Below are 14,616 nucleotides of genomic sequence, written 5' to 3' on the forward strand. Positions count from 1 at the left end.
CAGAGGCAATACAGATTCAAACTCCATGAATCTAAAACAAAGAGGAAATTCACCTTTCCCTTCTCCCCACCAATTCCCCGGTGAGTACAGATTCAGTTCCCTTGAGCCTCAACGAGGGGAAAAAATCAGACAGATCTTAAAGCAAAACTTCTAATAAAAAAGAAAGAAAAAAGGTAAAAGTTATTTCTGTAATTTAGATGGTAAAAGTTACAGGGTCTGTCAGCTTATAGAAATTGGAGAAACAGCCTCCTCCAGCAGAAATACAATTTAAAATACTTTCAGCCAAATACACATTTGCAAATAAAGAAAAAACAAATAAAAAGACTATACTGCCTTTCTACCTTTGTACTTACAAAATTGGAATAGAAGATTAGAGAGCCTGTAGGTACGTGTGGTCACTCTCAGAGCACAGAGAGAACAAAGCAAAACCCAAAAAACACAAACAAAGGCTTCCCTCCACCGAGATTTGAAAGTATCTTGTCTCCTGATTGGTCCCCTGGTCAGGTGTTTGGTTCCCTGTTTGTTAACCCTTTACAGGTAAAAGAGACATTAACGCTTAACTATCTGTTTATGACACTGCCCCACCCCTGAAGCGTGGTCAGCTCACTCCAAGATGACGCATACTGTGTCCATGAAGCCTGGTAGTTCTGAAAACTGTCCCTACCCACGGAACACGAACTCTTTGTAAAAGTTTAGTTCCACGATTGAACACTCAGTGAAGCTGAAGTGAATGAAACTGTGTTTTAAGGCCAGAAGTGGTCACTAGATTATCTAGCCTGTGTATCCACATCTTTCCTTCTCATTCAAGTTGAAAACTCAGCCTTTAACTCCAGCAGTTAAAGTAATTACAGATGATAGCATTTTGTTCTGCTCATTTTAATGTTTCAGAGCTTAAAGTTTCTATTAGTGAAGTCCCTCCAGGACAGATCGCTGAATATGCTGCCTGTTGTTCCCAAAATAGCTGCTCAGTGGAGCACCTAATTTGCAGGTATGGGAATGGTGGGGAGGAGCTGTCTTCATCTATTCACTCACTCAGAATGCTTTTCTGCACCAGAATGGCCTTTTCCCCTCTGTCTGCGGCAATGCTATGATCCATTCTTGGGTTGCTAACACTCCCATCAGTGAACATGGATAAATATGATATTTCAACTGGCTTGACCATGTTTGGTGCTAACTAAGCATCTGTCCATTCATAAATACCTTTACTGCTTATCAGCACTCTGATTACCAAGGGAGGAAAGTAGTGAAGAAAGCAGTCTGCCAAAGAAGACAAACTTAGGTTCTGCACGGTCTCCAGTGGATATCAAAACAGGTGCATGGTCAGGGTAGATTTGTCCTTGCACTTCTGCTAGCAGCAGAGTATGGAAACAACAATCATGTTTTGGGCAGACTGACTGGGAAAAACAGGTCTACGACTTCTGCTTTGTTGTGAAACTAACATCATTTAATCATGAAACAAATTTTGGCTACAGACTGAGAACTCATTTTCCTTGACTATTGTGTGAACAGAACTGGATCTCACACACATTTGGAAAACAAATGAATAGAAAACATAGTGCAAATATTCCTCACTGTGCTCCCATCTTGACTTACCAACTTTGTTTGAAAGGTCAGGTTTTAATCTTGCTTTTATGAAGGTGTCTTTCATATTTTTTTTAAAAAGCCTGCTCTTTTTCATTCTCCAATCTTTTCTAAAAGCACTTTAATTAACTATGTTCAGATTCCCATTTCAAAATGCTGGCCTTTAAAGATGATGAAAGGATAGGTGGCTTTTATAAAGAGGTCTCTAAAATTAGTTGAGAATACTTAGAAAGCTGAGTGGCTGAACCTCCCTAACCATTGCTGTTTATAGGCTATGACAGTGCATGTCAGAAAGCATTAGTGATATAATGCAGTACATTATTATATTCAACACAAAATTGGGTTGCATGATGAAATCATATATCTGCCTTAGGCTGTAGGATCCTACATGTTCTTAAGCTCTGTATGTATTCAGAATAATTTAAAATTAAGTTCTGTGGATATATTTTAAAAAGTGGGGGAAAACATTAGTCTCTCTTGCTTGCTAATGAGTTCTTGTCTCTTTATGCGTGAATTGCTTTTCAAGGCTTGTGGATAACCATTTACAAAGAGGCATAGAGGGCTGCTTCTTTCACAAGCATAACTGTGTTTCTGCCTGGAGAAGGAGTGTATCTAACTGGTTCAGATGAGAAGTGCATGATAGAGAACTGTAGTGTTCTTTCTCTGACATTTCAGTTATGAAGAAATTGCTCTTAAAAGGGTTTAGTTTGTATTTTATGATATTTCCTATATACTACTTTTAGTGTGTCCTCACCCTCAGTGGTTACTTTTGATCATTGGCTTGGGGTTTTTAGGTTGAATCCAAGTTCAGTGTTTCATTTTAGTACAGTTAAGCTTTTTCTGTGTGTGCAAAAACTACATACAAAATTGCACATCTGACCTTGTGTGTGCCAGCTTCACTGAGGTTGGAGACTGCACACTACATGCCAGGATACCTCATGAAGAAGGACCCAGAAATCAGTGGCTTCAGGGAACTGGAAAAGAAAAATACTTGAAAGTTAATTTTAAAATCAATTATTGTACTGAAAGTACTCCTCTTACCCTGGCTATTTGAGGCTTATGGCCCCAGCATTTAAGCAGGTGCTGAGGATATGAGCAAAAGTTCTTCTGGCCAGTGAGCATCAGAGTTACTCCATCATACAGCAGATAGTACAAGGCTGCCAAACTTTGTTTCCATGCAGGAAAAGCTCTATGTAAAGAAAGAAACATCCTCAGAAAAACTCTGCATCTCTTCTCTTGGGAGTGGCTTTTCTTCCTCTGGGCTGAGAGCATGTGCATCCCAGCCAAGATCACCATCTTGCTTTCAGAATATTTAGGGTAATCTTTATGCATCAGTGTATCAGTCCTGAAAAACATTGTTTCATTATCCTACTTCATTAAATCCCACAGCATGTGAAGGAGTGGGGATTGGGTGCTTTTTCTCTGAATGCAAATACATGAGGTACCGAAGAAAAACTATTCTGCAACTCAGCGTCAGAAGTGTGCAAAGTATTTTATATTAGAAATAACTGGGGACCAGAATGTAAATCAAGAGCCTGGTCTAGTCTCTGTTTATTCTCTCAGGAAAACAGAGTGAATTCGTGCCATAGGCAACTTCCATTCACTAGATCTAATTAATCATAGTTTGTGTTACTTTTTTTTTAACAGTTTTGTGATAAACTGGATTCCGAGGTAATATTTTAGGACTACCTAATTTGTGAATTTCTTGTTTTAATCTTTTTGTTCCTTTTCATTCTTTCTTTCAAGATATTAGAGCAGTTGGGTTAAAGAAAGGGATGTTCTTCAATCCTGATCCTTATCTAAAGATGTCCATTCAGCCAGGAAAGAAAAGCACGTTTCCTACATTTGCCCATCATGGTCAGGAGAAAAGGTCTACTATCGTCAGTAACACAACTAATCCTGTTTGGCACAGAGAGGTAATGTATGCCTTCTAAGAACTCCTTCAGTTGGCTGGTGCAATAAGTCACTAGGATACGGTTTCCTTCTTTTATGTATTGGTCCTTAATGTCTGATGCTATGAGCTGGTTATTTAAATTGACATGGAAATTGCAGTAATTGTAGGAACCCTGTTGTTGGGTAGGAACAGTTGTCTTCTGTAACACATTTGAACCATATGCTGTGAGCTTCAGTCCCTCTTCTGATAGCAAGTTTTGGAATTGCTTAATAGCCCCGTGGATTCCTTGAAATAGCAGGAATAAATTAATTAGAATGGATTATATGTTGTGAGAAGAATCGTTACAAAAAGGCACAGGAAGTTAACATTCATGTTTGGGCTCAGCCTGAGCAATGATTCTGACTATAGTTCATTGAGAAATTATTCTCTTTCATAGTGCATAGCAATTGGCACGTTCAAAGATTTCTCTGTCATCAAGCAGGGGGTATGATCTTTGAATTATTGTATGTAGCTTGACAAAAGGCAACTTTTCAGATTTGTTTCCACAGGGAAGGCTGTCTTGGTGTTGGAATTGACACTGAAATGACACCCTCTCATATGCATTTGAGTGCTGAATGGCAAAAGTGTGTGTTTGAAAAAAAACCCACTGAACTGGAAATAATATTAGAATGAATACCTCTTAGGGTATGTCTGCGCTACCCGCCGGATCGGCGGGCAGCAATCGATCCAGTGGGGGTCGATTTATCGCGTGTAGTCTAGACATGATAAATCGACCCCTGAGTGCTCTCCCGTCGACTCCTGTACTCCACCACCGCAAGAGGCACAGGCGGAGTCAACAGGGGAGCGGCAGCAGTCGACTCACCATGGTGAAGACACCACAGTAAGTCGATCTTAAGTATGTCAACTTCAGCTGCGTTATTCACCTATCTGAAGTTGCGTGACTTAAATCAGTCCTGCCCCTCCCCAGTATAGACCAGGCCTTTGTAACCAAAACCTGTAACCTTTTGATGGCCATTCACAGTTTCATTTTGTTTTTGTGAAATGAATTGATGGTCTGCGTCTACACTCTAGTGTACATATGCCTCCACCACATTTGGTGTCTGACTTCAGACTCAGAGAGGTCAAGGACTGAGTGGGAGCATGGTTGAAGTAGATTAGCAACAAAGCAAGACAGTGTAACGTCACTGTTAACACTGCCACTACTCATAGTCTAGCTGTTCTGTGGCTAAATAGAGGGCATTTCCCCCAGTGATGTCACTCTAGCATCATTCACAGTCATGCAGATTTCCCCCACAATTAAGCTTCAAATAAGAGTTTTAGTTGGAGTCTCTTGTCTTTCTTTCTAATAGCCAGTTAACTCCCCCCCCACCAATCCTCTATTCTATTTCCTCTTTCTTCTCTGGTCTCTTATTTTTGCAACTTATTACTAAAATGATAATGTATTGTGCAATGTTCATTGGACCACAAACTATATCCGTGTGCTCTAACTGCTGTATTTCCCTGTAGCAATGCTTTGACAATACCATCTTAAGGTTAACAGCCTTTAAATTCCATTCCTCACAGGAAACTCAGCCCTGATTGACAAGGATGAGAATTTTTGTTTTTATTCATGACTCATTCATTTGCTGATTTGAGTCTGCCAGATGTACAAAGATCTGAACCTGTCTGGTTGATGTGTGTATCAAAGTTGAACTGTAGCCTCTAGTTTTGTTCCCTGTTGAGAATTATTTAGCCAACCAGCCAGACTGTTTTTAGCCATTCTGGTAAGGTGGTGATTTGTACTGAAATCCGAAAGGTGAAGGCTAGTGGCAGTCTAACTAGTTGATGTAGGCTGTTCCAAGCAGAAAATTGATGCCTCACCAAACTTCATTTTTGATTGAAACATCATCGTAATATAGACATGAAAAAGCCATTTATTCTTAAGGAGGAGGAAGGAAGAAACATTTTTGTTTTTAATGATTGTAGCATCATTGTGTAATCTGGAAGTGACTGCCATCATCAATAATCATTGCTTTGGGTTTCCTGTCACAAATGCGTGGTGTACATTTACATATATGTTGAATAATGGTGTAATGATACACAACTGAATGTGTTCTTTCTTTCAGAAATATTCTTTTGTTGCACTTCTGACAGACGTCTTGGAAATTGAAATTAAAGACAAATTTGCCAAGAGTCGTCCTATCATCAAGCGCTTTCTTGGGAAGTTAACAATACCAGTCCAGAGACTATTGGAGAGGCATGCAATAGGGTAAACTAACTTGTTAATTTAATTAGTTGGGAAGATCAAATCAACATCTGCGATAGTGACAAAAAGGAACCTTTTCCTGGCTACTTAATTGAAGTCATAGATTATTAGGGTTGAAAGGGATCTCAGGAGATCATCTAGTCCAACCCCCTGCTCAAAGCAGGACTAAATCCCCAAATGGCCCCTTTAAGGATTGAACTCACAACCCTGGGTTTAGCAAGCCAATGCTCAAACCACTGAGCTATCCCTCTCCCCCTAGTATACTTGTGATCATATACCACAGACATGCCATAGCAGGAAGTTAATATCTCTGTAACCTTACAACCTGTGATACGAATATGCTTGCATTTCTTAGTCTGTTTTAAATTTGTGTGTGTAAGCGTGTGTGTGTGGTTTGCTATAACTTATTTTTTTCAGGTTTCTGAGGCAAAGAAAAATTAACTTGTTGCTAATAAATCAAGAAGTAAGGCATAGCTACTGCCAGCAATATATAGTAGTGTGCCAACTTAGAACAAACAGATTTTATTGTCTTGTTTCTTTTATAGTTCAAACATTTCTAATTGTTAGCTTAGAGTGAGAAAGATTTCACAATGGGTTAATTAACTGAGTAGAAATGAAAGGATTGTAATTGATTATTGTTCTGAATGTCGGGAATACCACAAAATTGAAATTGACTTTCACTTTGAATAAAGGTTTGATGGGCCCCAAAATTAATCTATTGTGCTTTTAAAAACTTTTTCTTAGCTTTCGATGCTATTTTTTAAAAAAAAAAAAGACAAGTTTTCAGATAACCAAAGTGACCATTGATAGGGATGGAAATTCTGTCCAGTCTTGCTTGATGGTTGGACAGGCTCTGGAATTCTATAGTTGGGCAAGGAGGAAAGGATGAAGACAAAGGATCATGGCTGGAACACTGGGGCCTGGCATTGTGGCTCAGGAGGAAGATGGCTGTAGGTTAAGAGTGGGCCTGTTAGATAGATAATAGTATGTAGACACATTAAAATATCAATTAAGAAATAATCCAGTACAGTGCTTTGTTTTATCAGGATCTTAAAATTCATATAGTGCATTTTAATAGTACTAGGAATAGACAACGAATAATACTTCTCTTAATATTCACACATCTGAAGACAATGGGAGGAGTTGAACTGTGTCAAACACTCTTCTTTTAGGGCCTGATCCAAAGCCCATTGATGTCAGTGAGTCTTTCTGCTGACTTCAGGGAGGCTCTGGATCAGGCCATAAGAAGCAGAAGCAAAAAGTGCATATGTTCTTCCCGGGAAGTTAAATGGCGTGAGAGTAACATAATATTCTTGCGTGACAACCAGGATGTAAACAAATAGCGGCTTTTGCAGAGAAAGTTTGCCGATCCAGTATAATGGGTCTTACTCCTGCTTGCAGCTTCTTGGGGGCATTAACCAGACTTGTCAATCAGGCAGGCTGGGAGTGACCATATCCACGAAGATCCAGCCAGCTAGCCAGTTTGACCTGCCTCCAGCAGCTGCTAGAAGACTTTACCAGACCTCCTGGTTAGAGCAACAAGAAAACAAAACCAAAAAGGATTCTAAGCATTACAGTGCTATTATTTAGCCTCAGGAGTGGCGAGGCAGGGTGGGAGAGGGTCTGCAGCAGGGTTGCTGGAAACTCCCTTCTTATACTGAGGTCACTGCCTGCAGCATCTTCCTGTGTAACATGTCTGGGCAGGCATTTCTGGTGGAACACCTCACAGCCAATAAGAGGAATAGAGAAGATGGCAGAAAAGAATGCAAAACTGTCTGGGCTAATCAGGCCCTATTGTGGTCAGCTGTGCCACAGCCACCAGGTTAATTGAACCCTGCTCGTGTAGTGGGTCAGACATTCCACACCAGTGGGTTTGATGGGACCATGCTCCCTGTGAATCAACCGATCCCAGTATAGCCAGGGCTGAGAGGGAGAGCAGCCCAGACATGGAGGAACAAGCAGGTGGTAAGGGGCTACTGGAACAACACTTATTTTTGACTAATTTAAGGTGTAAGCCAGCCTTGCTGGAAGTCTGCCTGACACTGAGGGATCCATTGAAACAAAGGACCATGCCATGCAGCTTTTGTGCAGCTCTGCTTGTCTCACTGAGGGATTCAGTGAAACGAAGGACTGCTGCTGTTTAGCACGGCAGGGCCTAATATAGGATTCAGTGTGTAAAAAAATTATGATTTTAAAAAAAAATTTAAAACCTTAAAAAAAATTTAAATCAGATTTTCTAATCTCAATTAAATATAGGTTTATTAAAAAAACTGTTTGAATTTGACAGCTTATTATAACTTTAAGCCTTAACATAATGTATTAAAATAATTTAAATATCAAAAATAACGTAAAGTAATACATGTTTGCTGTCATATTTTAACGAAAGTCAGACTAGTGAATTAGTGAAGTCACTGGCTATGCATCTAGAACCAGAGTGTGTTGAAGTGCTAAACTGGCTTTTGACAGCATGGAGCCTCTTCTGCAGGAGCAGAGAGAATATTTTCTTCATTTCAGTTTATTCAGCTAGCACAGTTCAATGGCTAGTTCATTCAAAGTTTAGAATCCAATTGGGAGTTGAAAAAGCAGTTTCAAAAAGTAGACATGAGAGGATGAGATCTACTAATTCTAAAACATTGAAGGACATAGGGGCCAAAATTAGCTGAGTTCCCTAACTATAGATAAGTCTTCCTTTTATTTAATAATTGCTAGTTTATCAAAATGTGTTTTTGCATTTAAAATTTTTTCTTTTGTATCCAGCACATTTAAGTTAGTAATATTATTTTTTTAATGTATGTGCTTTTTTGTGCTTTTTAATTGAATTTGCGTTTCCATCCAAATAGATCTTAACACAAATCAGAAGTAAAAATTAATCATCTAGTAAATAAGAAATGGCATCATTCACCATTTTCTAATCATAATAAAAATGTGAAAGTTAAGAATCTGAATAAATGTAGGTTAAGCGATAATATTGCTTAAATGTGTGTGGATATAGCGTATCCTCCAGGTTAGCCCTACACACACAGGAAAAAAAAAAAGCACTGAATTTAGTGTAAAAACTATATTTAGTTGCAGGTCAACATGTTGTAATGGTTACCAACACATGAGACTCAGCCTTTCTTTAGGAAAATTGCTAAATTAGGATTCAAAACATAATTTAAAATTATTTAAATCAACGTTTTTGCTTGCTGATTAAAATCGGTCCACCTCGGACCAAGGACTGTGCTATGCGGCATCTTGTGTAAGACTGCCTGGTTCACGGCAGGATCCAGTGAGACAAAAGGGCTGGGCCATGTGCCCTTGCCTCAAGTAGGGGTTTAGGGAGCATCTGTAAAGTTTAAGGAACCGTACTAAGAAATCATCTCAAAAGAGTGAACCTTACAAATGTTACTCTTATTTCAGTAGCACAGCTGCAGGTTCTCCCTCCAGGGTCCCTTTCGAATGATATTCTGTTATCATAGGCGATAGAGGCAGAGCTCTCTCTCTTTGTCCTACCGTTTAGGGGGTGGCAAACTCCATAAATCAAGGTACACTTGGTAGCTGGACTTCAAGATTAATTTCTCTCACTTTCCCTCCCTATAACTCTGACAAATTGGCAAGGAAAGATAAAGGCATACTACAGATTCTGGCCACAGGAGTCACCCCTCCACAAAGGAAATTTCTAAGGCTTGATTTTCAGAAGAAAAAGAGGTGCAGGGACTTTCTTCCCCTTTTACCTTGCTGTAATGCAAATCTTCCCAGAGTAAAGGCTCTGAAAGGGACAAGAAAGAGCCCAGAAAGTGCAGAGAAGTCTCCTCATATTCACTTATGCGAGACCTGTTCCAGTCTTTGGGCTAGAGCCCTCAGAGGAAGAACCTCAGAGTCGGTTTTTGAGGAGCAATTTGAAACCATTCTCAGGAGTATTATGCGGACTGTATATTCTTCCAGAAATCCAATCCCGAGGCAAATCAGGTATTTGTTACTATTAAGTATCCTGAGGACAGGTGCTTCAGCGACTATAAATGGCAATACCAGGGAAATCCTCCTTTAATAATAATAATAATATAATGTAAAAATAAACATAATCTAAGGCACTGTGATCAAAAGGAAATACAGACCTTACTGTGGGTCTTGGCAATCTTTGATCCAGTTATGAGTTATAGGAGGTATGTCCATCTAGCTGAGCTTATTGAATACACAAAGTGGCATGAGAGACAGAGGAGATACTGCAGGACAACACTCTGCGTTTTTTCAAGCAAGTATGACGACAGGCTGATTCAGTTTAAAGTGGTTTCCCAAATAGAGAACAGGAAATTTCAAGTGTTGTATCAATGCTGTCAGAAGAATAAGTCTTAACCAGAGATATCCATTGTGGCTTACATCTGAGAATTAAAAGCATTCCAAACCAAGACTGACATCCTGTTCTTCCAACCAATTAAAATGCAGTATTCATCTGCTTCAAAATTGATCTCCCAGGGAACAAGAAGACTTACACTTCTGCTTTGTCTTCTTTCTAGTGCCCAAATTCCAGACAGGGAGTCTCAGCTGGAAATTCTTGAGTGGATTTTCTCCAAAAGCCACAGTTCAGTCCAGGATGGAGACCTTAAGTTCTACCAAAGCATCAGTTTCCATCAATAATTGATCTGATGAACACTTGTTTACATACTATTATGTGACCCTTTCAGAGGAGATACCAGTATGACATACAACAAAGTTACCAACTATACCTCTTTATTCCTGGGCCTACCTGCCTTTTTAGGGGTGCTTTTTAAAATGCACGTCAATGCTGTTTTTTCTCAAGCGGAAAGGGTTCCCATATACGCATAAGGTGTCCCATCCATCAGATTACTGTTCCTGGAAAAGGCCCACAAAGCAGCCATTACACAGTTCAGATTTTTTGGAACAACATATTTTTTGGAATATCACCAACATCCAGATGATGTCATGCAATCAATATTACTTCTGGGAGTAGTCATAGAGATCAGCTTCCAGAGGCATTTATTTCTATCAGAGGTCAGGATTCAGAAGCCAGTGCTCAGAAGTCACAATGTCACCCATTCTCCAGTCACATCGATCATGGTTCTGATGTCTGGGATAAGAATGAAGGGCTCTAGCAATAACATTCTGTTAAGAGTGAGACTCCATGTGGGTTATTTTCTCCACAAATTTCTAAATATCTTGAGTTTGTTGTACCCATCATTCCTGTTTTCCCTTGCCCCAGTGCCAAGGAATACTTGGAAAGTCACAGCGTGTTTCAGTCAGAAAGGATTGGTGAGGAAAGTCCATGCCAGCTTCAAGAACAGGGAACCTTATTGAGGGAACCATTTTATCCAAGGATAATGGCAGATGAGACCTCCAACAGAGCAACCAGGTTTTAAGAGTCCAGTCCTGACCAGCTAAGATATACCGGTGGTGTCTTACAGCACTTCAGCAATGGCTTTTATCAATAAGGTGGTGCCAGATCTTCAGTGTGGCTGTGAGCTCTGTTCTTGGGTGCATATTTAAAAAAACAAGAAAAAAAAAGAAATCTGCTGTATACTCAAGCACCTCATATAGAGAGGAAATAAATATCATAGCATCAGTTAAGAAAGCAAAAGAGAAAAATACAGGAAAATGGAGTTTATAGTCCAATGTCTTCAAGGGGAGAGACAGCCTTGAGTTGCCTGTCTGTCAATGGGCCTATCTGCATCCAGAACCCAGCAAAGAAACTGAAGTGTTGTTCCAGATGAAGAAATTAATAGGCCATAGCTGCAATTGTTCACTTTCTTTCATGGCCCAAAAGCATGACTTTTTGTTTGTTTGTTTGTTTTGTTTGTGTTTTTGAGTGGGTGGTGTGTCATAACATACTCCAGGACAACCACAAGAAGCAGAGTGAGTGGGGGCTGGCTCTACATTGCCAAGGGAAGTTCTGGTTCTCATGTCCAATTCAAGTGGCAACCTCTACAGGAAGAATCTGCTCCCAAGGACAAAATTCTGCACCCAAGGCCAGAAAATTAAATCTAACTAAATACACAATATGTGAGCTATATCAAGTAAAATAGGATATTCAGATATGTTTATAACACACTTCTCTTTTAGCCTTGATAAGGTATTTTACAAACAGAGCATCTAAAGGGGCTGGATTATATGTATAGCATAGTGGTAAATTGTAAGCCTGGATGGATCGCGTCAATGCAAAGTGGGTCAAAAGAACAAGTGCTCATTTATTCAGATCCATGGAATCCTCCTGACCTGAAGATTCATACATGCAACATACAAATACAGATGTACAGTGGCTATCTGGTCATTTTTTTTCACACCTTAACTACGTTTTACAAATTTAAAGTTTTGCAGATCTCCTCAACCTCTCCCATTGAATGGAGGGGTCTGCATGATACGTTCACCCTGGAATATATTTAAAAAAAAAAGTGAGAGTGCTCTCTCCTTGTTTGTTCTTTGTTTTCCTTCCCTGGTTATACACTACTTTTGGACATCTCATTGTAATGGATCTGCGGACTTTCCCTATAAAGAAGAATAGGAAAATTTCTTTCGTTATCCAAAAATTTCTTTTCTTCTAGCAGAAAAGTCCACAGATCAAACCCACCCAGCGCAAGGATTATGGTCCTGAGAGAGGCTTCATGTCTCACTCTCCTCCATTTTCTTTATGGGCACAATATGTATATTTCCTTGGGGTGGAATTTTTACTTGTGGGAACAGTGTATTTGGGGTGGATTTTCACGTTGCTCTGCAGCATGAAATGTTTGTATGATTTTTTTATTTGATTAACCTGTGAATTAAACTTTAAAGGACGTAGCTCTACAAAACAGCTTTGGAAGTATCTTGGACTGGCTAGCTGACTGGGTCTTCGGGAGTGTGGGCACTCCCAGCCTTACTGATTGACAAGTCTGGTTACTGAGTCCACGAAGCTACAAGCAGGAATAAGACCCATTGTACTGGATCTGTGGACTTTTCCCCTAGAAGAAAGGAAATTTTGGGCTAAGGTAAGATGAATTTCCCTATTTTTCATAGGTATTGCCACCAAAATAAGAAATGGAAAAAGACAAATTCAGTTTGCCAACAATTCTAATTTGTAAGTCTCTTAAGGTGGTATTTATACAGGTAAGTTTAAAAAAATGTATCATAGAATCATAGAATATCAGGGTTAGAAGGGACCTCAGGAGGTCATCTAGTCCAACCCCCTGCTCAAAGCAGGACAAATCCCCAACTAAATCATCCCAGCCAGAGCCTGTCACTATCCTTAAAAACCTCTAAGGAAGGAGATTCCACCACCTCCCTAGGTAACCCATTCCAGTGCTTCACCACCCTCCTAGTGAAATAGTGTTTCCTGATATCCAGCCTAGATATTCCCTACCGCTATAGTATACCATTAAAATGTTAGTGGTGCATTCTATTGAGTAATTTTGTTTTAAACAGGTCTGCCAATACACTTTATTATAATATCAAGAGTAGCCCAGGTTCATCTATAAACTGACTTTCCTAAGAAGTGCTATGTTAACAAGCAATGTGGGTTTTTTTTTTAATTATTGTTTGGTTTCTAAATGCTGATACTTATATTTGTTCTACTGCAATAGTTTTATTCAGATCTCAGTTTAAATAAATTATGGTACATCAGAATAAGAGGCTTACTCTAATAAATTTGCACACTGCTCAACACTGGAAGAATGGAATGACTCTATGAGTGTCAGAATATTGCTTAATGTGTTCATTTCCACGTTGATGCTCAGAATATTCTTCTAGCTCTCTATTTCATAGCAGTGCTTTGTGTGAAGTCTGGAGACTACCTTAGTGATTTTGGTGTGCTTATCCATATACAGGGAGTTCTCTTCTGTATGTTTTGCAAACAAAAATTCTGGAAGACATTTGCAGTCTCTGTATTTCAGTGGTGTATATATATTCTCTTAAATCATTCTGAGGAGGAAGGATTAAACATGAAGTGCACAGGTTGAAAATGGGTGGGTATGCAATCTGGTGATGTGTTAGCATTAGAACTACTTTAAAACAGTCTTGAAAAATTCTTTTGACCTCTCAAAAATAATTACTGTTATTTTTATTGCAGTAGTGCCTAGGACAGGGGCGGGCAAACTACCGCCCAGGGGCCACATCCAGCCCTCCAGATGTTTTAATCCAGCCCTTGAGCTCCCACTGGGGAGCAGGGTTAGGGGCTTTCCCCACTCAGCGCAGCTCCGGAAACAGCAGCATGTCCCCCCTCTGGCTTCTATGTGTAGAGACAGCCGGGGGCTCCACACACTACCTTTGCCCCAAGCTCTGCCCCCGCAGCTCTCATTGGCCAGGAACCGTGGCTAATGTGAGCTGCAGGGTAGCGCTTGCGGACAGGGCAACGCACAGAGCCACCTGGTCGTGCTTCTGCATAGAAGCTGGAGGGGAGGACAGGCCACTGCTTCTGGGAGCTGCTTGAGGTAAGTGCCGCCCAGAGCTGCACCCCTGATTCCCTCCCGTGCCTCAACCCCATGCCCCAGCCCTGATCCCTCTCCTGCCCTCCACACCCCTCAGTCTCAGCCCAGAGCACCCTCCTGCACCCCAACCCTTCATCCCCAGCCGCATCACAGAGCCTGTGCCCCCAGACAGAGCCCCCCCACCCCAGTCTAGAGCTCCCTCCTGCACCCTGAGCTCCTGAGTTTCTGGCCCCTCCCCAGAGCCTGCACCCCCTCCTGCACATCAACCTCCAGTTTTGTGAGCATTCATGACCCACCATACAATTTCCATATCCAGATGTGGCCCTCAGGCCAAAAAGTTTGCCCACCCCTGGCCTAGGAGCACCAGTTGGTGATCAAGGGCCTATTGGCTAGGTGCTAGACAGATATCATAGAATATCAGGGTTGGAAAGGACCTCAGGAGGTCATCTAGACTAACCCCCTGCTCAAAACAGGACCAATTCCCAGACAGATTTTTGCCCCTGATC

The 14,616-nt window shown here is 40.5% G+C and overlaps 1 protein-coding gene across 4 annotated transcripts in view; it reads left to right on the forward strand.

The window, feature by feature from the left end:
* The window catches only part of HECW2 (HECT, C2 and WW domain containing E3 ubiquitin protein ligase 2), a 255,307-nt gene that overhangs the window by 152,841 nt on the left and 87,850 nt on the right, over positions 1-14,616 (forward strand). For 3 of the 4 annotated variants that reach the window (XM_050969456.1, XM_050969458.1, XM_050969457.1), the window contains 2 exons: positions 3,328-3,497; positions 5,581-5,723. In XM_050969456.1, the coding sequence (XP_050825413.1) occupies positions 3,328-3,497; positions 5,581-5,723 (313 nt within the window). Of the gene's footprint in view, positions 1-3,327; positions 3,498-5,580; positions 5,724-12,659; positions 12,677-14,616 lie in introns of those variants that run through there. The other variant, XM_050969459.1, reaches the window with a different exon arrangement.

Source organism: Gopherus flavomarginatus, chromosome 10 (assembly GCF_025201925.1).
Source record: "Gopherus flavomarginatus isolate rGopFla2 chromosome 10, rGopFla2.mat.asm, whole genome shotgun sequence".
Taxonomy (NCBI): Eukaryota; Metazoa; Chordata; order Testudines; family Testudinidae; genus Gopherus; species Gopherus flavomarginatus.